General features: G+C 31.6%; 1 protein-coding gene across 1 annotated transcript in view; it reads right to left on the reverse strand.

The window, feature by feature from the left end:
- Positions 1-2335: 2335 nt before the first annotated feature.
- The window catches only part of rsh (Rap GTPase activating protein radish), a 126539-nt gene continuing 105681 nt past the window's right edge, over positions 2336-23193 (reverse strand). Inside the window, exons 13-17 of the mRNA XM_077432355.1 lie at positions 6455-6616; positions 6235-6386; positions 4111-4229; positions 3846-4028; positions 2336-3762 (exon numbers count right to left, since the gene is read on the reverse strand). Of these exons, the coding sequence (XP_077288481.1) occupies positions 3247-3762; positions 3846-4028; positions 4111-4229; positions 6235-6386; positions 6455-6616 (1132 nt within the window). The 3' untranslated portion in view covers positions 2336-3246. The remainder of the gene's footprint in view (positions 3763-3845; positions 4029-4110; positions 4230-6234; positions 6387-6454; positions 6617-23193) is intronic.

The raw sequence follows: 23193 nt of genomic DNA on the forward strand, positions 1-23193 counted from the left end.
AAATATTCTCATGCATTTTTAATCGCACTGTTTTCTCTTAAAACGTGTCTGTTTTGATTCCAAAAATACATTATATATATATTTATTAATTTTTAACGTAACACAATTTTTATATTTATATACATTTATAATATACATACATATTATATGCAAGGAAAGGAAATTTTAATTAATAAATTATTCGTTTGCTCACTTAAAATTCATTTAAACCAAATTATCATATTTTGCAATGAAGTGTGAACAACTTTCATTGCATTTGTCAAAAATACACAAAATTTTATTAAATAAGTTACATATTAACGGTCAATCTGAATTTGTAGCGATTTACATTTGACGTACATTGAATTACAAGTTTTTGATGTCGTTCCCGTTTTCTAGCGACTTACAAAATATTTATAATTAATTCATAATTTTTTAAAATAAAAATCAATATTAAATAATAAAGTTGGGTGAAAAATGTTTACCAAATCAAAATGTCATGTAGTTAATCATGTTTAAAAAGATTTTAAATTCCCACAATAGAAAAAGCGATTGATTATAATTTTATTGTTTGTGCAATACATAGTTTTATGTTTTTTTAATGAAATCATAAATAAAAAAAAGTTTTAGGTGGATAAAATTTAAAAAATATAAGAGTTTTATGTACATATGATGTAATACCATTTAGTATTAAATCAATGTACTTTATGTGTAAAATAGACAAAACCAAAATAGGTAATCATAAATAGAATGTTTAAAATTAAGGCATTGAAATCTTGAACAGTGATTTGCAATAGATTTTATATTAGTTTACTTATTCAAGTTTAAGTATAAAAACATTGTCAACATTTTGTTAAACTTCACATTTTCTATAGTTATATTTATTTATAATAATGTACTTACATCAACATCTTATATAAATTAATGCAATATATGTAATAATTATCTCACACTTAGACATCATTATCCAAAATACCATTTAATAAAGTCTGATACTTTAAACAGCTATTTTTACATACATTTATGAACATGTATATTTTTAATATACATACATAACACAGGATAGAGTTTTTGTTAAATTATACATACATATGTGTATGTATATAATATTTAGTCTTATGCAAGTATGTATGAGAATATGATACACATTTAATATTGTGAATGAATGAATGAATTTGCTACTTTGTTTTTTTTTTTTTTGTCTTTAATTCTTTCAACCAATTCACAATCACATCAATACATAATAATAAGTATATTTAATATAACTTATTTTGGCATGTAAATATATTTCCATTTTTTTTTCTAGAAAAACATACATCGAGTTAAATGAGAGCAACATGGCACTTTGAATAATTTCATGTTTAAAATTTAAATTATGATTTAATACTTTGCGAAAGATTCGTATTCATTTCACGTATTAAAATATTTTTTAATGAAAGATTTTATATGTTTTAGACTTGCATATGTATTGGATAGTCTAAAAGTCAATGAAGGTTTTACAAATTTAAAGCTTGCCGAACCCAAAGCAAAATAATTTCAATTTAATTTAAAGACAATAGTGATATGTGATGAAATAAATTATAAATATTTCACAGTCAATTAAAACAAATTTATCTTAGTTAAAAATAAACATAAAATAAATAGAATCTAATTTTTCATTGTAAATAAGATTTTATTGTATTACTTTTTAATATCATAAAAGTAATTATTTTATACTAAAACAATAAATATTACATTATACATATATTTTAATAATAATAAAAAATAATTTGTACATAAATATATAATTTATTTGTTTTTTTTTTTAAAATCTAAAAGAATCATGGAAGATTTCAGGAAAATATTCATCACTGATGAATGCTAAGTTTTGTATAAAATAAATTGGTATATCTGAATAGTAAAAGTTGTGTAAGTTTTTACCAAATTGTAAATAATGAATGTCCGCGATATCATTTTATTTAATCTTTATATTATATACACATAATACAAAATAAAGATAGAGCTCAAAATAATTTATACGAAATTTTTACCATGCATTGTAAACACTAGAAAAGTGCAACGTTCAAGCGACATGACATTTTCACAGAATAATAAACGCTTTAATCCCATCGACCCCATTCAATATTTTTGTAAGACCATTTATCACGATTCAAATTCAAAAAACCATTTTTAATTTTTACAAAACAGCTAGATTGTCCATATCACAATAATGTAAAAGTGTACACACGTATACATATACATGCAAGTGTGTACATATATCCGTACACGTAGATGCATATGTATACATACATATATTGAAATTTTACATAAATGTGTATAATATAATATATATTTTAAATATGTTTTTTTTTTTTTTGGTAAATTTATCAGTCACTTTTGCGAAAACCTATTTTTCCATAGAATTAGATTATATAGTACTAGTGCTAGTAACAATATACAACTAGTACGGGCCAGCCGTTGGTAATATAGTGTTGTTTTATTATTCAGGATTCCGTTGCTGATGACTCCTTGCTTGCTATATACTCCTCGCGAAATAAATTATTAATTTTCAAACAATTTTTCTCAGAAAATACTCAAAAACGTAGTAAAAACAGATTCAGAGGAATAAACTCAGTAAAAGGACACTTTCCATAGACTGTAGCATCAACATTTTTATCTCACGATGGCGTATATCTCACGATTATCTCAGGCATATTTTTTCCCTTCGAAAAAAGTCTCCATAGATGTATCTAATACTTACATAAGGTTTTTACAGTTATTGGTCACATTGACAGTTTCAATTTATTCTTATTTGTTTTCTATCATTTACTACTAAACAATAAATTATACTTTGTCAATTTTATATCATTGATTTCGGACGAAATTTCTTTCAAAATTTTGTTTAAAACAGGTTTTGACTATGGAAAAATTAATTTAAAGAATTATATTATATGTGTAAATCCAACTTTTCATGTACTACTTAGATTATAAATCAGAAATGCAAAAATGAATCTATGTATGTTGCCTGCAAGCCTGTTTCCAATTGTGTTATAAGAAACAAAATATTATGAGTGAAATTAAATGAATAATTTTACAATTTATTGGTCATAGTTCGGTCTTGCAGATATATTATATTAAAAACCATTCTAATAGAAATTTTTAAATACACCTCCATGAGATGGAAACACTGTGCTTTGTATAGATTTGAGTTTGAAAACAAAACATGCAACATTGCCTGAATAATATTCACATTATTAATGATACTTTACTGTTATTCTAGAATAAACCTTAAAGTCCATAGTCAAAGCTCTCCCATTCTGAGAATCTGGAGTCTTGTTTTTGTAACCGTTGTTGGCATGCCTCTAAATAGCTTTCTTGAATGCGATACATTCCCGAATTGGCCTGGAACATGAGCGTCTCTAAGATTCTCTCGTTTTTGATGGCTTTCGAAGGCAGCACAACCTTGATCAGCTCCTGTGGTGATATCCTGTACAACTTCAGATCTCTGGCCAACCGCTCCATGATGCATTTGAACTCTAATTTGGCATCAAGTTTTGACGAAGTCTTCGTGCGGATTTTGTGCTTGGCCCAACTGAGCATGGCCTCGAATTTGCGCACCTCAGGACATTCTAAATTGCGACACATTATCATCTGTACCATCGACTCGGAAAGCGTTAAGAACTCGGGTGTTTGGAATAAAGCCGAAGCTCTCTGTTCTACGAACGCTATGATCATATTGACTAATTCTGACGCTGATGTATAACGCCAATAGTAATTCTCCAATGAAACCAACATGGTGCATACCTAAAATTAAAATAATCATACATACTTACATTTGTACGTCCATCGTTCAGCTTAAATATCAATACTTTGTAATGAATACATACCACATCTATGCGTAGGAACTGTTTTGCATGATGGAAACATGCTTGTAACAGTTCAGGCAAGTCATAATGCTCAGCAGCGCATATTAATCCAGGAATTGAAGCGCACGTTAGCGGACAGCTACCGGTATGTAAGTAGTCTAGAAGTATTCTAAATGTGTCCGGATCGAATTCGATAATAGAAAACTGAAAATTTGTGAACGCATTAATATAAGAGTAGCCAATGTTGGACTATGATAAGTAAGTACATAGGTGTAAAAGTATATACTTCTGTTTGTGCTAGTTTTGCCCGATCTACTTTTTGAGCGTCGGCACATACTGACAATCTTGGCACGGCTAAAGCAGCTCCTGTAGGTCCACCACCACTTTTATCACCGCCTGCTTTATCTATAATAAGTATATTTATATAAATAATTAAATATGATCAATTTTATTAGTGCACCTTTATTAATATTTCTATAATAAAATGAGAATATGATTTTTTCTTTAAAAATTTTGTGTATATCATATTTTTACTAAATGCACTTAATTGATTGTTTTAATAAATAAATAAATCATTATTATATAATGAATCAAATAATTCTTCATATGATATAAGTAGAAATTGACTACAAAATTCATTTCCAAAGAAACCGTTCTAAACTTACACAAACCATGTTTAAAATTTAAAGTGATTATTCTGAATACCTAAAGACTTTTATGATAATTTTTAAAGAAATAAAATTTATGTTAATATGTAGTTCAATCGTATGAAGTTCATTGAGACTTTTAATAATGTTATTTACATATAAAATAAAGTGGTCTTTGAAAGAAAAATTTAACTTAATTTGTATTCAATAAGTCTTGTTTGTGTCTTATTTTTACACAATTGAAGTGCAGAATAATCAATATGTAAGTACGTATGTACATATATGTGTGTAAATTAAAAAACGACATTTGATCATAAAATATTTTTGAAGTTTGAATATAGATACATAATAGTTTCAGCTTAGAATTGATTTGTATGCATAAGCATCTCCATCTGCATCTTCAAAGGAAGAAATGAGACTTAGATACACTCTTAGTCTTATATATTTACATATATGTAGATATTGGAGTACATACTTATATGTGTGTAAATTTAAAATCGATATTTGATCCTAAAATATTTTTGAAGTTTGAATATACATAGATACATAATAGTTTCAGCTTAGAATTGATTTGTATGCATAAGCATCTCCATCTGCATCTTCAAAAGAAGAAATGAGACTTGAATACACTCTTAGTGTTATATATGTATGTATATGTACATATTGGAGTACATACTTATATGTGTGTAAATTTAAAATCGATATTTGATCCTAAAATATATTTGAAGTTTGAATATACATAGATATATGTATAATAGTTTCAGCTAAGTTAATTTGTATGCATAAGCATCTCTACCTGCATCTTCAAAAGAAGAAATGAGACTTGGATACACTCTTAGTCTTATATATGTATATGTACATATTGGAGTACATACTTATATGTGTGTAAATTTAAAATCGATATTTGATCCTAAAATATTTTTGAAGTTTGAATATACATAGATACATAATAGTTTCAGCTTAGAATTGATTTGTATGCATAAGCATCTCCATCTGCATCTTCAAAAGAAGAAATGAGACTTGAATAAACGCTTAGTGTTATATATGTATGTATATGTACATATTGAAGTATATACTTATATGTGTGTAAATTTAAAATCGATATTTGATCCTAAAATATTTTTGAAGTTTGAATATACATAGATATATGTATAATAGTTTCAGCTAAGTTAATTTGTATGCATAAGCATCTCTACCTGCATCTTCAAAAGAAGAAATGAGACTTGGATACACTCTTAGTCTTATATATGTATATGTACATATTGGAGTACATACTTATATGTGTGTAAATTTAAAATCGATATTTGATCCTAAAATATATTTGAAGTTTGAATATAGATACATAATAGTTTCAGTTTAGAATTGATTTGTATGCATAAGCATCTCCATCTGCATCTTCAAAAAAAGAAATGAGACTTGAATACACTCTTAGTGTTATATATGTATGTATATGTACATATTAGAGTACATACTTATATGTGTGTAAATTTAAAATCGATATTTGATCCTAAAATATATTTGAAGTTTGAATATAGATACATAATAGTTTCAGTTTAGAATTGATTTGTATGCATAAGCATCTCCATCTGCATCTTCAAAAGAAGAAATGAGACTTGAATAAACGCTTAGTGTTATATATATGTATATGTACATATTGGAGTACCAATAAAATATAGTTTCTCTTACAAATTGAGGACCACTTTATTGTTCATACAAAAAAATCTAATAAATTGTATTAAGCTTTATGTATATGTATAATATACTTGAACAATCCTGAGATGATGCCCATTTCTTTTTATCGTCAGCACTGAGATGGGCATGCTGCTTTCTGATAGATCTTCCCCAGCCGGCTGTCAATGTACCCAATCTAGAGAAAGCTCGCTTCACCATCGGGGAGCTCGGAACACTTTTCGGTCTAAAAATTAATAACATGAAACAATAACGTTATACACGTATTCACAGAATGTTTGGTCGAATATTTACCTGGCAGATTCGATGTCGGGAACTTGTAAGAAGTTGCTAGTTTTGGGTCTGGCAGCTTGTGGTGACAACAATGACGGTACGGGTCGGGCCAACAGCTCTGCCACAGGCACCTGAGGAGATCCGAAACCGGCTTGAATACCGTACAGCATCTCTTGAAATACTCTGAAATTTCATCAATATTGATTTTCACATTTGCCGACTGAATATTATAAATTGTGTACGTCGCTAATTAGGTAAAACGTAACGAGGGAAAAAATGTGTGTATTTATTGGCGATACGCTTTTGCACATTCGCAATTTCCATTTGAAAGCAAAGGGCTCAACAAACATATTCGAATATCCTGGGAAACCGACATAATATCCGGACCCGTTCGAGCAGCGATCGTCAACCAGTTCGTTGTCAAATACAATAAAATAAATATTTGACATGACTTTATGTGATAAAGTCTTGTCAAATATGTATTTGTGAACGTCATATATATTTTATGTAAAATATTTATATTATTAAGAGGAATATATGTATGTATATTAAAATCATATATGTGTGAAGTATTTTCACGTACAAATATGTACGATTTATGAGGGTTCTTTCTGTCTTTTCCAGGTTATGCATATATCGAATTTTGTCTCATTTCAGATTAATAGATAACGATGTAATATATTAACGATACGTAAAATGTTCACAAATAACCTAATAATAACCCATCGTTAAATTCGAACGGTACAAAATTCCGGAAAACTTGAACATACAGCGGTTCCATGTAAATTTATTACATTATGACCGATTTTTCCGAGGCTACTCAAACAATTTTGTTTTATTTCACATAGATACCAGGAAGGCCTAACAGGTACACCCCAATGCGCCTTCCTAGTATTTTTATTACACAAATCGCCGTATTTCAAGACGCTGAAGACCACAAAATTAACAACAAATTATTCAATGAATTAATCCATAGAGACATCTATGGATTTAGACTTGTACATAATTTTTTACATATTGTACATAAATCAAATTGAGATATTTGTGACAGCGGGTAGGATGATTTTTGCTAATTTGATAGAGGAACCGATTCAACAATGAAATCAGATAAATTGAGAAAAAACTCTGATAAGAAACTATCGACTTGTAATCACAAATATCCAAGTCTGAGCAGCATTATTAAAGATTAGCACGGGATCGAGCCTCTCGGTGCCAAACATCAACGCAACCACCGAGCTGTACTGCTGGCTAATTATGTAAACTATCATCTAAGTCAGTGTAGGATAAAAAAGCATACGAAATTTTATAGTTTTAAATCAAAAATAGTTAATTTGTATAGCATATCTATATACATATATAACATTGAATGTCTCTGTGTGTGTCTCGAATAGACTCCTAAATCACTGAACCGATTACGATGGAACTTTCAGGATTTGTTGTATGCACGTCTGGGAAGCTTACTGTGAAAGAAAAACAACGGGAAAAAACCTCTTAATAATCATATTTGTAATTACAATTTTACTGACGCAAAAGTAAAGCTTCAACGCATCACGCCGCGAGTATGACAATAATCGCGCCACGCCTACCTCGCACTCGAATATATCTATGACTATGGAACAAGAAGGAGAACGGGAACGCGTTGCACGCGTTATTGTGGCATTGCAACGCATGCCGGTTTAAGCTAGTTACATTATAAATTATGAAAAATTTTGGTAGATGTGTATGTAATTATGTAAAAAATGACTTGGATATTTAAGTAAAGCAATGATAATAATATCCCGACGAATTTCTGATAGCAGGAAGTGGCACTTAGACGTTTATATTTGACCAAGACTTGCTCGGAAACGATCGCGTGCCTCGATCAGATAAATTCGCATTTATAGTCTCGACGGAAACGTTTGAAAATTGATAGTGCTTAGTACTAATCCATCGAAAATGGAAAACGCTTTAGTTAATGCGCTTTCGGACGAATAAAAAAAAGTTCGTTTAGATTTTCATTTTGATATTCAGGTGTCGTGGAGCCCGGCTCAAAGTTTGAGCTTGTAACGATCGAGATGTGACAATAACTGCTAATATGTATTCAAAGCAGATACTTCAAACGTGGAAAATTCACCTCCCTACCGGGGGAAAATTCGGCGACAACGTGTAATGAAATAAAATGTATATCAAACGTTACGAAGTGACAGTTGACAGCTTTTCCGGAAAACATACTACCTATACGTATAAGCTCAACCGCAAAACAATTAAACTTTCATCCGACAGTATGCGTGTAAGTACCCAAAACTCGTGTATTGCTACCCTATACATATTATATAAGTAGTCCTAAAAGGTATTTTGATAATAATATGTAGTTGAACAGTATATAATTTATCTGTGTCACATCTGAATAGTGAGAACTACTTATTATCGGATTACATATGTACATACATACCTAATTTGCATATAATTGATCAATTGCTAATAAGCGATACGTGGTCTATTTCTTAATTCTAACTAATTAGGCATCAAGTATAGATTCTGTACAATTGTTTATGGACACATTTCTCACTGAATATATAACTTAAAGGGTCGATACTGATTGGAAATGTCTAAGCATGAAAGAGAATACACGATTCTATTATTTCTGTTTATATACATACATATAACATCTTTTTTGTACTATGGAGTACTAAACATCGAATGAAGGTAATAAAAAGCGTAATAAGATGGAAAACAAGATCATAAAAATAGATACGATATAAGAATTTTGATGTTGTAGATGTCTATAATAGTATATGTATGTTATAGTTGAAGTGTATCTTCCAGTTGTTACATATTTTGACTAGATGTAATATATTCTATTTAACCTGGTGCCAATTACCGTTATAGTTGAAGTGTATTTTCCGTCTAACCCACGTACGTTGATTCATATGGCGAATTACATTCCAACTGGTCAAAATATATAACAACTGAAAATACACTTGAACTATAATTTCAAACCAGGTAAAATGTAAAGGTTAGGTTTTCGTTAATTGAGTTGGAAAGTCACATTTTTGCTTTGAACACATTTTTAAATTTATCGTAATAAGATACTCGTTATCATAATTCGTAATACCTAGCAAATATTAACGCATTATTAAATTCTAAAGCATTTGTAAAATCATCAGAGTTGTCAAAACTCAACTGTTACATATATATGTACAACTGGCGCACATTGCTGAAAGAGTATTTACGCTCGTACAATTATTAGTTGATTTTTATTCGAATATGAATAACCTAAAATGCCAGTTGGAATATACTATAACTGAAAATACACTTCGAATGTAACATATATGTGATTTATTATTGAATTCTTTGACATTCTATCTCAAGATCAAAAATTTAGATATTATGTTTTCTGTAGATATATCTTATAAAGAATCGTTTGGATTATTTTAGTATTGCGTTATGACACTGTTCAAATGTCATGTTTTATAACATTCAGATGAAACGATTGATCAATTATGACTATTGAAAGCTTTATAGCAAACACATTCGCCGTCTTGATCATCTATTTATATGTACATACATATCAGGAATTTATATATACATATATAAATATTTATACCAGGAAGGCTTGACAGGAAGACCCCAATGCGCCTTCCTGGACAATTAATTACAAACAATGCAGCATTTTATTATTACATAAATCACTGTATTTCCAGAAGCTGAAGTACACGAAATAGCAATTAATTCAAGAATTAATCCATTGAGACATCTATGGATTTAGATTTGTATATAATTTTTACAAATTGTACATACAATAAATACAGAAGATTAAAGATAACAGGAAAGATGATTTTTTTTCAATTTTTGAGGAACCACTTCAACAATGATCAGATAAAATTGGCAAACTCTGATAAGTTTTTGAGTCACAAATACCCCCAAATCTAACCAGCAGTATAGCGGATCGAACCCACTGATCACTTGGTGCTAAACATACACGCTAACATTGGCTATACATATTTGTTTATTTATTTATTTTATTTATTTACAATGTGCAATGTGTACATATGTACAATGTGCTGAGATTTCAGGAATTTTATGCTTAGATTTAGACTTATTTTATGTAGAACCTAGAAAATGTAACTACATGCATGCAATTGGAAATCCAATCAAACTGGAAATTACATTGAATCGATAGTAAAATTGCTCACATACGGGTACGACTGGGGATGGGTAAATTTTTAACGTTAATTCCGCAAATTTCTACCTCACAGACAAATTTTCAATATAGCGGATCGTCTCGTTCGAAATGGACGCAATAATGGAAAAAAATTCATTTTGTAAATTTTATAGGGGAAATTTAGCGCACGTGAACCTACCTACTACGTGTACGTGTACGTGTACACGTCGCCATGGGCTTTGTTGGTGCCAGCAAATATGTGCTCATAGCAAACAACATACAGTACAGCACAGTGACTGAACAACACATCCCCCATACACAGGCACATATTGCCTATCGAATGAATTTGTGTAATGTGCCTATACAGTGCCTGTATATGGATGGGCTTGTACATACGTACATATGTACATACGCACGCTACATTTGCGAGAAACCTTTGTTTCATAATATAATATATTACATATATTGTCAATGAAGCTTATAAGAATTGATGTACTGTACATAAGCTCATGTACGTACTGCGGCATAAATATCGGCGACTATAAAATAATACAATTTGTATTAAAGAATAACGAATCAACATATGAATTTAATATATTAATAATAAATAAACTATGCAAAATCATAATATAATGCTAACATATTGCAGTAATTTATTTCAACTATAATTTAATCGAGGTTAATTAATTGTAAGCTTGCGTAAGACTATCGCATTAGAACAAACGTCGCAATGCAGACTGCTATAAAATTGTGCTATAAATATAATAGTCGTGTTTAGAATCAATATAATGAAATATAAATACAAATATAAATCATTGACTTCAAACTGAAATTTTAAACAATGCCGAATTTTCATAGACTTTTAACGCTTTTGTAATTGAAATTATCATTTTGAATAAAAATACCAATAATTTTATTTTACTACCGCCATCTATGTATCAAACTAAAGACTACATAGACGTCACCCAGATTTCAAATTTGCAAACTTCAAACGCGTCTTAAACGATATTTTATCTCTATCGTAATGGCGGAGGATCCATTTATTTATATTGATGATCAAAATGAGCAATATGGCAAAGTATGAAAACGATCGGACGAGATGCAAATTTCTTCCTGAATTGTAATCGTAACTGAAACGTAAAGGAGGTTTCTAAAAATCTTATAATTTTTTTTCTGCTGATGTTTAATAAAATAGAAAAATATGAAATATAATTTATATCAATGATATTAGGCATGAAAAATTTTATTTCGGAATAATATATATATATATATATATATATATATATATATATATATATATATATATATATATATATATATATATATATATATATATATATATATATATATATATATATATATATATATATATATATATATATATATATATAAACGGACACGATATGTTTATGTGGGTATGTATGTGGCGGACGCGTGGACCTTTGACCAATTAGAGGAACGTATCGTCATTCTGACCAATGGGTGCATTTTAAGCATTCGCCATAGGGATGTGGCTTGCGTTCGTGTCGGGGAGACGCGGGGTAGCGGAAGTGGGGGGGGGGGTGGAGCATCTGACATGTGTGATGTCAGGCCGAGCGATGGGAGCGTAAATACATACACACGTCAAGAAAGACACGCACACATATTCATTCATCATTTCGAACGGGTGAATGGGTTAGATCGGTAAATTACCTTACATTATATATTTATATATAAAATATAACTTATATCATCATTTTATGTGTCCATTTCTTTGCCGCACTTTATACGTTTATGTGCAATCGTCACGCATTCGGCATTGTTTCGAAAACTGTTCAAAATAAATATCCTCCCATGCAAGAATGATAAATATGTCAAATTTAGCAAAAAGGAATACGTTGTGAATATTACAGATGAAACTTGAAGTAGGTTTCGGCGAAACTACATAGGGCTGTCACGTTCATTTATTCATAGGGATAGGGCGCTTTGCCATATAGCTAGAGTTTAAATCGACGCGATATGTTTTTATTTAAAAATATATTAAATATCAGTTTATTTTCATACACGTACGTGCATGTATGTACATATAGGTATACAAGCTGAGAAATAAAATTAAGGACTATATTTACTTTCATTTGTCGAAGTCAATACTAGACGTCTAAATCAAATTTCGGCGATACGATATGCCGCGCATACAAAGAGGGAAAAAAGAGCTTTTTTACCCAATTTTTTTTTTCGGAAAAACCGGCGAAAAGAGATCGGTTTACGAAAGCGTATCCGGCCGAAATTACAATGTTTAATTTTCATTCCGAATCGCTTTCATGCGTGTATCGGAATACATTATACGAATCACATGTTTGAAAATCCATCTTAAATTTGAAAAAAATTATGTATTATGTATGTATGTGTGTGTTTGTTCATAGTTGAGTTTACTTTGTTTTTTATTGCTGCTTTATTTTTATTTTATTTTATGAGAAAAGTTTCGTCTGTTTCAAGTTCATACGTGGCGTGTGTTTCCGGTGTGAGGGTACATTATAAAACTTTCCCTTTGTTGCTCGCTCTCTCTCTCTCTCTGCTTACGATTCAAAATATTAAAATATATGCAGACACATATGTGTGTATGAATTTATATATTGTCGAAAGAATGGAGTTTGTATCTAGTGGTTTTTTAATTTTTTTTTATTTTTGGAATAAATAAAAAGTTTATTTAGGTACATATATGTATATTATATATGTACATATATACATACATACATACATATATATATATATATATATATATATATATATATATATATATATATATATAATTAATTAATCGATGATACGTTATTTTTTTAGATTATACTAGCTGAACCCGGCATGCGTTGCAACGCAACCACAATAACGCATACCATTCCTGTTCCCGTTCCCGTTCTCGTTCTCATTTCTGTTCCCGTTCTCGTTCTCGTTCCTGTTCCCGTTCTCGTTCCCGTTCTCGTTCCCGTTCTCGTTCCCGTTCCCGTTCTCGTTCTCGTTTCCGTTCTCGTTTTCGTTCCCGTTCCCGTTCCCGTTCCCATTTGTCGGAAAAACGCAGGCAGCAAACACATTTGAAATTATTGCGTTGCAATGACACTCATTCTCATTTTTTCCCGTTTTTTTTTCACAGTAATCTTCCCGGAAATGCATACAACAAATTCTGAAACTTCCATCGTAATCGTTTCAGTGGTTTAGGAGACTATTCGAGACACACACACAGACATTCATTTTTATATATATGTACATATATAGAAGGGGTCTACGTGACGAGCCAGAATGTTGAATTACAGAAAACACAAATATCGGAAGGCAAAGATCGAAAATCGAAAGATCTTAAGTCGAAAGATCAAAAAAAAAAAAAAGGATGCGTGGTAAACGGTACATACTCACGTACATACTCACCTAATTTGCGCGAGCAGGGTACAACAGGAACAAGAGGAACAGGCTTTTCCTCCCGTATTCTGCGTGCGCACATTAATACGGGAGGAAAAGCCTGTTCCTCTTGTTCCTGTTGTATCCTGATCACGCAAATTAAGTGAATATGTACCGTTTACCATGGACCCTTTTTTTATCTTTCGATTTTCGATCTTTGCCTTCCGATATTTGCGTTTTCTGTAATTTAACATTCCAGCTCGTCACGGAGACCGATATAGAAGATATAGATTAAGACGCAAACTATCTTACGCTTTTAAAAGAACACTCTAACCTTTTACTATTACCCAAATATTTTAATAATTACATAGTTAGGAATAGAGATTTACATAATTATAAAACTACAAATAGGAATAAATTAATTATAGGCAGAGTTAAGAAAGCAAGAACTGCAGGAGGTGTACAGAGGTATTCAAATCTATAATGCCCTTCCCGAGAGTATTAGAAGTGCTAATAACATTGGTGCTTTCTTTAAGGGTGCTAATGGATACCTTTGTGGAAGATGATGTAATTATTTTTTCACATACGTTACATTATAATATTGTAACGTATGTGAAAAAGGAGCCACCGCCTTAATTGGTTTTGAGATTATCTCCAGGTTTAAGTGCAAGTCAGCTAACAATGGATACCCCCGAATTGACTTAGTGGTCGGTAAGTGATTCCCACTAGAGTTCTCAGAACTGACAGCGCGAGACCGTAGGATTGTATATCTGGTACGTGACTATAATAATAGGTAAACAAACGCGTTGAGGAAGATGCAGTGAGCGACCTGCCCTTTATAAGCAGGTACTTAGGCCATATGAAGGCATTCTGGACGGAGCACTGGCAGTGTGTGGATCTCCTTAATCACCCAATAAATGCTGTGAAGCGGCTTTGGCCTTTTATTTGGATCCTCCACCCACCACTTTGCAAAATTATTATGGTATGGTTATTAATTATAGTTTTTTCGTTAATTATATTATATAGCTGTATTACCCGGCTTCGCACGGTATTTGTAATATAAAACGCTTAAACATGATAATAGTAAACATTTTATGAAATTTATTTGAATAGTTTGATATATAGTAATAATAATAGACTGTCACGGACAAACAAACATATATAGTAAGTCTCTTGTAAAAAAATATATGTACACCCCCGACGTCTGCGCCCCTAGGGGGCAGAGCCCTAGGACTTCACCCCCTAGGGCTTCACCCTCGGCACCTACGCCTCCGGGAACTTCGAATCCTTTGAATCGGAAAAAAGTGAATTATTTGTTAGATGACGTCACGGATTTCTACGAACGAAGGATACATACATACATACATATATGTATACAAAGTCTCTTTCCAAATTATATTATGTTATATTATAGTGCTTATAAATACTGAACTGACATGTCTTTTTAATACAAAAAAGTATGTTTGTATGTATGTACTAAAATTTTATTCTTTGATTTGCGGTGATTTGACTCCACTAAGGCAACACTCAGTAGAAGCGTTGAAATATGCATGAATGAAAATGCACGGTAAAAAACTTCTTTAATATGCCATGGCGTCGGAAAATGTGTGCGTCCAAAATGTGTGCGTCGTCACAGCCATTACGGCATGAAATATATATTGCGGTTTTCCCAATTAAGTGCAATTTTCCGATGGGTAACATTGAGCACGTAGTGCAACCACTCAAGTTGTCAGCGAGTGAATATGTCAGTGCAACGTTTAACCACAGTTAAACCGGTAAGCTGATTAGGCGAGTTAAAAGCTCACGTTCTGTCAGTAATAGGATTAATTACTCGACGCGATGGTAGGAACGAGGGAGATTTTCCAAATTAATTGTTGGTTATATGCAGTCGAACGAAACGCCATTTTAACCGACCGCTAGCCATTATTAATAATTAATTCGTACATTTTTAATCAAGCTCGGTCGGCGGTCAAAGCTTCGACTATGTTACTACCTAATATATGTATGTATGAATATACTTAGTCTACGTATATATATATATATATATATATATATATATATATATATATATATATATATATATATATATATACACACGTATGTATGCACGTGTAGGTACATATGTTTACTTACAAAGATGACACTAAAAAGGTACCTGTACTTTCATAGTGCGTATCTTCCAGCCGAAAAACGTTATGGAGTTGAAATATAGCTGAAAATAGTAAGAATCCCACTATCTTTGTAATTATATAATATGGTTTTATTTAAATTTAATTTGTATTAAATCGAACATTTAAATTCGCATTTACATACCGAGTGTACTAATACAGATCAAGAAACACTAGATTACGTAAAAATATTTTTAGATTATATACGACATCTACACATATAGTCAAACATAGCAAATTAGCATTATAAGAATTTTATGCAATACGTCAATACAAAAGAAATTATATATTAGATAACGCTTTTTGTACAATATAAGTACATACATACATATGTAGTTTACGAAAATATACCTTGTTCAAACCTTTGATAAATATAATTATACTGTAGTTACATAATAAGTCAGTATTTGATCGAGGTATCGTTTCAAGTTTGGAAAATTTTATATTATACGTATAAGCGTTTTATTCTTAATCTACTCTCTTCCATTTGGGCCTCGCTGTGATTTTATTTTTTATTCATATTTTGTTTTATTTTACTTTTTCTTTCTCCTTAGTACATTTTTATATACTATTTTAATTTTGTTCAGTGTAAACAAAGAATGGGATTTATGGATTTTATTTTTAATTTTTACACTTTTGTTATTTTTTTTTCTCTCTGAATGATGTATTATTTTCCTTTTGTTACTTTTTTTTATTATTTTATTTTACCATGTTTTCTGCTTTTGCTTTTTTCCTTTATTTACAGTTTACTTGTTTTTATATCTTTTTTTTATATCTTTTTCAAATGTAGGCCATTGTGGCGCATTAGGTTCTTCCTGTAATGCCACAATGGTCCAAAACTATTAAATAAATAAATATAAATAAATAAATATTATACGTACAAGCGTTAATAAAACCACTAGTAATTATATAATTGCCAGAGGAATCTCGATTTAAAAGAATTTATCTGAGTATATCTGCTGGTCAGACATGGATATTTGAGACTCCAGGTCGATCGTTTCCTATTAGAGTTTGCCAATTTTTGCTGATTTCATTGTTGAAACGGTTCCCGATTAAAAATTGGCTAAGAACCTCCCTACCTACTATGTCACCACTATTTGAGTATGATTAATGTACAATAAAATTTGTGTACAATTCATAGATGTCTCGTTAATTTGCAAGTTTTCAGTGTATCGTAATTCAGCGACTTGTATAATAAAAATGCTGTATTCTATGTAATTGGCTAGGAAGGCGCATTGGGGTTTACCTGTAAGGCTTTCCTGGTATAAAATGTAATAAAATAAATAATATAGATAGTATGTTTGTATTGTCTGGAAAACATATAAATATGTAATTATAAATCCGATAGGTATAATTGGACGTGGTAATCCAGTGAGTGGTTAGTTGAGCTTTTCGTCTCCATTCCAGATTAAACCGCGGTTTTCCACCGCATTTTCACGCCGGTTGCTTGACGTGCACATTATTGACAGATGAGCTTTCGGCGAATCCATCATCCCCTACTGAATCCCGTAATTGAAACCCCACGAATTTATTCCCGCAGCCGACAGAAACACTGGCCGGCGAATTTCAATGTGTATTTTCATGGTATTTTGTGCATTTTTTTATATTTTTAAAACAATATATAGGTATGATGTTTTAGCCCGGTGTTAGCAATATTTAGTACAAATATTTCCTTTACACTATTACCCTTTACACTATTACCACAAAAAAAATAATACTGGAGCGGAAAATAATCAATATATGTATACTAGGTTTGACCCACTAAATTCCAATTTGATATTTCATTTTTGTTGGCTTCTTCCCATTTATGAAACATAAGCGCCAGCAGAAATCATTGTCATATTCGAATTTAGTGGGTCACACTTAGTAAAGATTAGTCTCCGCTTTGGTAAGAAAGAAAAGTAATTTTTGTTCCTCAGTGTTATTAGTGGAAATATAAACATTTCTTTAATAAAATCTTTTATATTATATACTAGCTGAACTCAGCATGCGTTGCAATGCCACAATAATGCATGTAATTTCCGTTCCCGTTCCCGTTCCAATTTGTCGGAAAAATGCAGGCATAGCGAACACATTTGAAATTATTCAATTGTTTGTTTATTTTACCCTAACAACGTAGGTCGCGACTCGAAAACATTTGAAATTATTGCGTTTCAATGCCACTCATTCCCGTTTTTTCCGTTTTCGTTCCCGTTTTTGGGGGGTTTTTTTTACAATAAGCTTTCCGGACATGTATACAACAACTCCTGAAAGTTCCATCGTAATCGGCTGAGTGGTTTAGGAGCCTATACGAGACAGACAGATAAATAGACATTCATTTTCATATACATATATAGATTACTAATTTATCCCAATTCAGTAATTGGGATAAATTAGTAATCTATATACATATATATGTAGCATTAGACACAATTTTTTCATTTTTGAATTTACATGAGAATTTTCATAAGATTTTTGAAAGCTTACAATTATTTCATAAAACAGCTTATTTGTTGTCTGCCTTTGTATCATGTAATATTTAAAATTTTTGTTAAATATCTAATCATATAGGTATATATAATATCGCTATTCTGTGTGTCTGTGTGCGATAACGCTGGCCATACTATAATAGTCATATGTACGCCACAGCTAAAACACTGCCAACAAAACGTACGAATATATGTAATACGAACATAATAACAGATCAACAAAAACTTTTTCATATTACACAATTAAATTTAAATATTAAATTAAATATATTTAAAAGGTATTTGAAAAAAAAAAAAAATACGACAGCTTGCGGATTGAACACAGGACCGATACATTTCTTTTAATTAATAGCTTAATATGCCATAACCCATGCGATGATATTTCTTTGGGCACAGCACTAGTATGATATAAAATGTAATTACAGACGAAAAAAAGCTTATATAAATAATAATTTCATTAAAATATCGTAGATGTATAAAAAGTGATTTATTTTTGTAGGAAAAATGATTAAAGCACCATATATTCACCTTATTGAATTAATGTATTCCTCGATTGTATAATAGTTTGAACTAATTTATTATTGAACTAATTATAACGTTGTAATATGAGGCTAACCGCAAACTCAACTGTTCGCTTAATTAGTGTGAAATTCGATTATTACTATACGGCTCGGGTTTCCCCGATATTTTGTTCAATGTCCAAATTATTACATACACACACACACACACAGCTTCAGAACCTCTCCGGAAATTTTCAAAAGCACCAAAAACTTAGTCGATTTCCAAAACCGTCAAAGGCATGTCGTCATTTGATAAGAGCACGCGTAACAAATTTCAAAATTCGCCACTTTAAAACCCAAAAAGCAATGTCATGAAATTTTACCGCCAAATTAAATAACTTAAATGAAGTGTAATTGGTAATTCGAATTCAACGGAAAGTAATTCGGCGTAAAAATTCAAAATCAATACCGCGTTACGATGAAACTCCCCTTCTTGTACTCGAATGTGAAACGTATTTCGTTTCATAAGAATTACTTTTTACCTTATTTCCAATTTAAACCTCGAGCATCAACCGAATTTCGTTTAATGTGGTACGAACACACCTACATAGTATAAAGATGAGTTTTAAAATAAAAATATGATAAATATCGAAGGTGTGCTTATTGAAATTTTCGGCTGCGGAATAATAATGATGGCGCTAATGAACGTTTCGAATCACAGGACAAAACAACAAATAGTGGTTTGGGGTGGCCGATAACACTTTCAGGTAATTGTTTGTCTGGCTGGCTGGGCACAGATAACAAACCCCTGGCCACAGAAAGGCAGGGGATATAAATCGGGTCAGTAGGATGCGAATTTCAGGGATATTTCGAATATATGCCTCGTAAAATGACCGAACGATTTTCCATACGCCAAAATGGAAAATACGTACATATGTATATAGTGTTGCTTCAGAAATATCTCGTAAGTAGAAAAGTAATTTATATTATGAAAAAGATATATGCGAATATAATACAATTTTATGTACAGATATGTTCAAAGCACGTGAAGAAAAAATGTTGCTAATATAACACAAGATTTGTACCTATACATATAGAAATAAACAAAATTGGATGGGAATGTATGTATCTACATATTTAATATATTGTATTTGACGTTATATAATATATGTATATAAAACAATTCTATGAATATAATACAATTTTATGTACAGATATTTTCAAAGCACGTGAAGAAAGAATATTGCTAATATAACACAAGATATGTATGTACCTATACATATCGAAATAAACAAACTTGGATGGAAATGTATGTATCTACATATTTAATATATTGTATTTGACGTTATATAATATATGTTCTAATTCAATGAGTATTTATTTACTCATATATTGTATATACATATGCTTCATACGAATATTTTTTTGATTAATATTTTACCAAACGTATGAACAAAAATGAAAAAATCTGTAACGATGTTATATTTTTTTGTTGTATCACATTTATTTCTGCTTGTGAAATATTTACGTTCCACGAAATATTTTTGCCATACGCCTCATTAAATTTAATACACTTATGCTCTGACTAAATATACATAAATATGTATGTATGTATGTATGTATGTAGGATAGCTTAAATAGAATTTCTTCAACAAATAAACAGTAAAAAAATGTATCACTTAGACATTAAAATTTTGTATTTCCTTAACTATGATCCGCGAGTTACTCTTATTTTATTATTGTAAATTTAAAAATAATTGTACATATTATCAAAAATTCAATCAAAAACATTTGATTCCGTTAAAAAAATATCACAAATACTTGTATATTTTCTGACAGTAATTTGACTGCTTGTTAATTGAGATTTTAGTTATAATTGAATTCTGCTGACTCACTTCAAACGGACCCAAAAACGTAATAGCATACATAGATTTAAATAAGTCGTTTGATTGTATCTAAAACATCAACTATTAATGGTTACGAATTTTTTAGCCAGTTGAGAAATCGTGGATTTAAATCCTGAAGTCGAAAAATATTTAAGAAAATATCTGTTGATGCTAAAAAGATCTGGATGATTGTAAAATCCAAATCGACTGAAATTTTCAAAGTTTGTCCGCTTTATCTGATAATTGCCGAGATGATTCTAAGCAAAATTGGTAATACCCAAAAATCCAACTTATTCAACAAGATCAAAATCTAACCTCATTTTCGATTCTTTCCACTCCAGAAGACAATGGGAAACTATCGGCCGTAAAAACCTTTCCTAATACGACTTAAGAGGGCTGGACACCAGAGCCAAACGTATTACAATTCTCCCTTCCTCAATTATGGTACTTTTTTAATATGCTATGGATATCCACCATGTTTCTGTGGTTTTATTTTTTTGATTAGTTATTTTTAATAGGAGCTAGGAGCCGCCAAACATCTATAAAATCGCCTCTTTTTTACACCCACGAAAAGAGTCCAGCATGTTTATTTAACGGTTGATTTAAAAAAAAATTACGACCACACAAACATATAAAATATCTTTCTCATAGCGATGGTGAAATTTTTTTAAATTGGTCCAGTTTCGGAGGAGAAAACTGGAGAATATGAAACCTCGATTTTATCGATTTAAAATACGTATTATCTGGTCGAAACGCAACTGTCGCATTCACTCAATATATATTTTCGCATTCACTCAATATATACATTCATTCAATATATTGTTGCGTGGATGTGAAGTGGGGGCTTCCAGAATCGGAGAGAAAGACGCAGGAACGTTGTAGTAGCGGTTTATGGGTCTGCTCTTGTTGGCGCTCTAGGTCGGAATGGTTTCCAGACCGAGAGCGCCCCATATTTATACCCGTTAGGCACAATACACATACATACATACACATGTAAACTATTGGTCGATCCCATTGGCCGTTACATACGGGTTATTCATTCGTCGAGGACATTTTGGCGCGAACGTGAGATCAGGTGATTAGCGCTCGTAAGCCATCGGTCCACGAGCGCCACCCACCTAATCTCTACGTTACAATATTTATATATCGAAGAAAGGAACTTCAACAAAATTAAGGTTTCGGGTAGACAGCCCACTTAATTACGTGGTTCAATAGTACAAATGTTTTTCAAAATGAAGTCGGCAACGCTCGAAATCGATTTTGTATTAAATAACACATACTTTCATTATGTATATAAGACGAGACTAAAAATTACCGCAGCAATAAAGCGAATAGGGTTAGAGCGAAACAAGTGGCGAATCGTATCATTAAATTTATCAGTGTCATTAGAGCTTACGTGACATCTGAACAGCGTAATCTTTAAAGCTGCGTACGACTTTGGAGTGTGGCTTTGAAAGCGTAATTTGGCTCAAATTTTAAACCAACCGAACCATTGTGAAAAGCCAGTAACGCCGTCGATTAAAGAAACGACGAGCCAGATGAGACGTGAAAAGCACCGAACAATAGTCAGGAACGTGTTGCATTCGCACGTGACGACAAAAGGTGAAAGACGAAGACGAGAATAAAAAATAAAAAAAAACGGAATCGGTAGGGAAAAAGGACGCGAAAAAGCCGCGGAAAAGAAAATGAAAGTGTACGAGTTTCCCGGGGATTTTTCCCCGGGGCGACCCCGGCCTTAATTCCGGACCCCGACATAAAAACAGTCTTAATGTCGCCATTACCGTTTAAATGAGCGATGAAATTACGCTGTTCTCTTTTTTTTTGTACTAGTATTTTTTTCTCTGTTCGCGGTGGTCCGCACAGTGGCGTAATCCCGGTCGACACATATTTAATTTTGCCTCTTAATAAGTCGTTTGCTTCTTCGGTTTGCGATCTTGCCAACTCGGTCTTAACGAGGCCCTAAACCCGCGTAATGACGGTCAGTGTGACCGCAGCTGGGGCCTCTCCTATCTGGACCATCCCTTTTCGGAGATTTTTTCACCGCTCCCCCCCCCCCCGATGGGGGTTTATTTACGACGTCAACGGGTATATAGTCCGATTTATTGTCGAATGAAAGTCGTTTAGGATTCCCGCTCCGGTGCAATATTCGTAAAAATAAATATAAAACGCGGTTAATTAGAAATGCAAAAACAAATTTCGTGGCAGATTATGCACGCGGAGGCGTC

The sequence above is a fragment of the Arctopsyche grandis genome, chromosome 6 (genome assembly GCF_051622035.1).
Source record: "Arctopsyche grandis isolate Sample6627 chromosome 6, ASM5162203v2, whole genome shotgun sequence".
Lineage (NCBI taxonomy): Eukaryota > Metazoa > Arthropoda > Insecta > Trichoptera > Hydropsychidae > Arctopsyche > Arctopsyche grandis.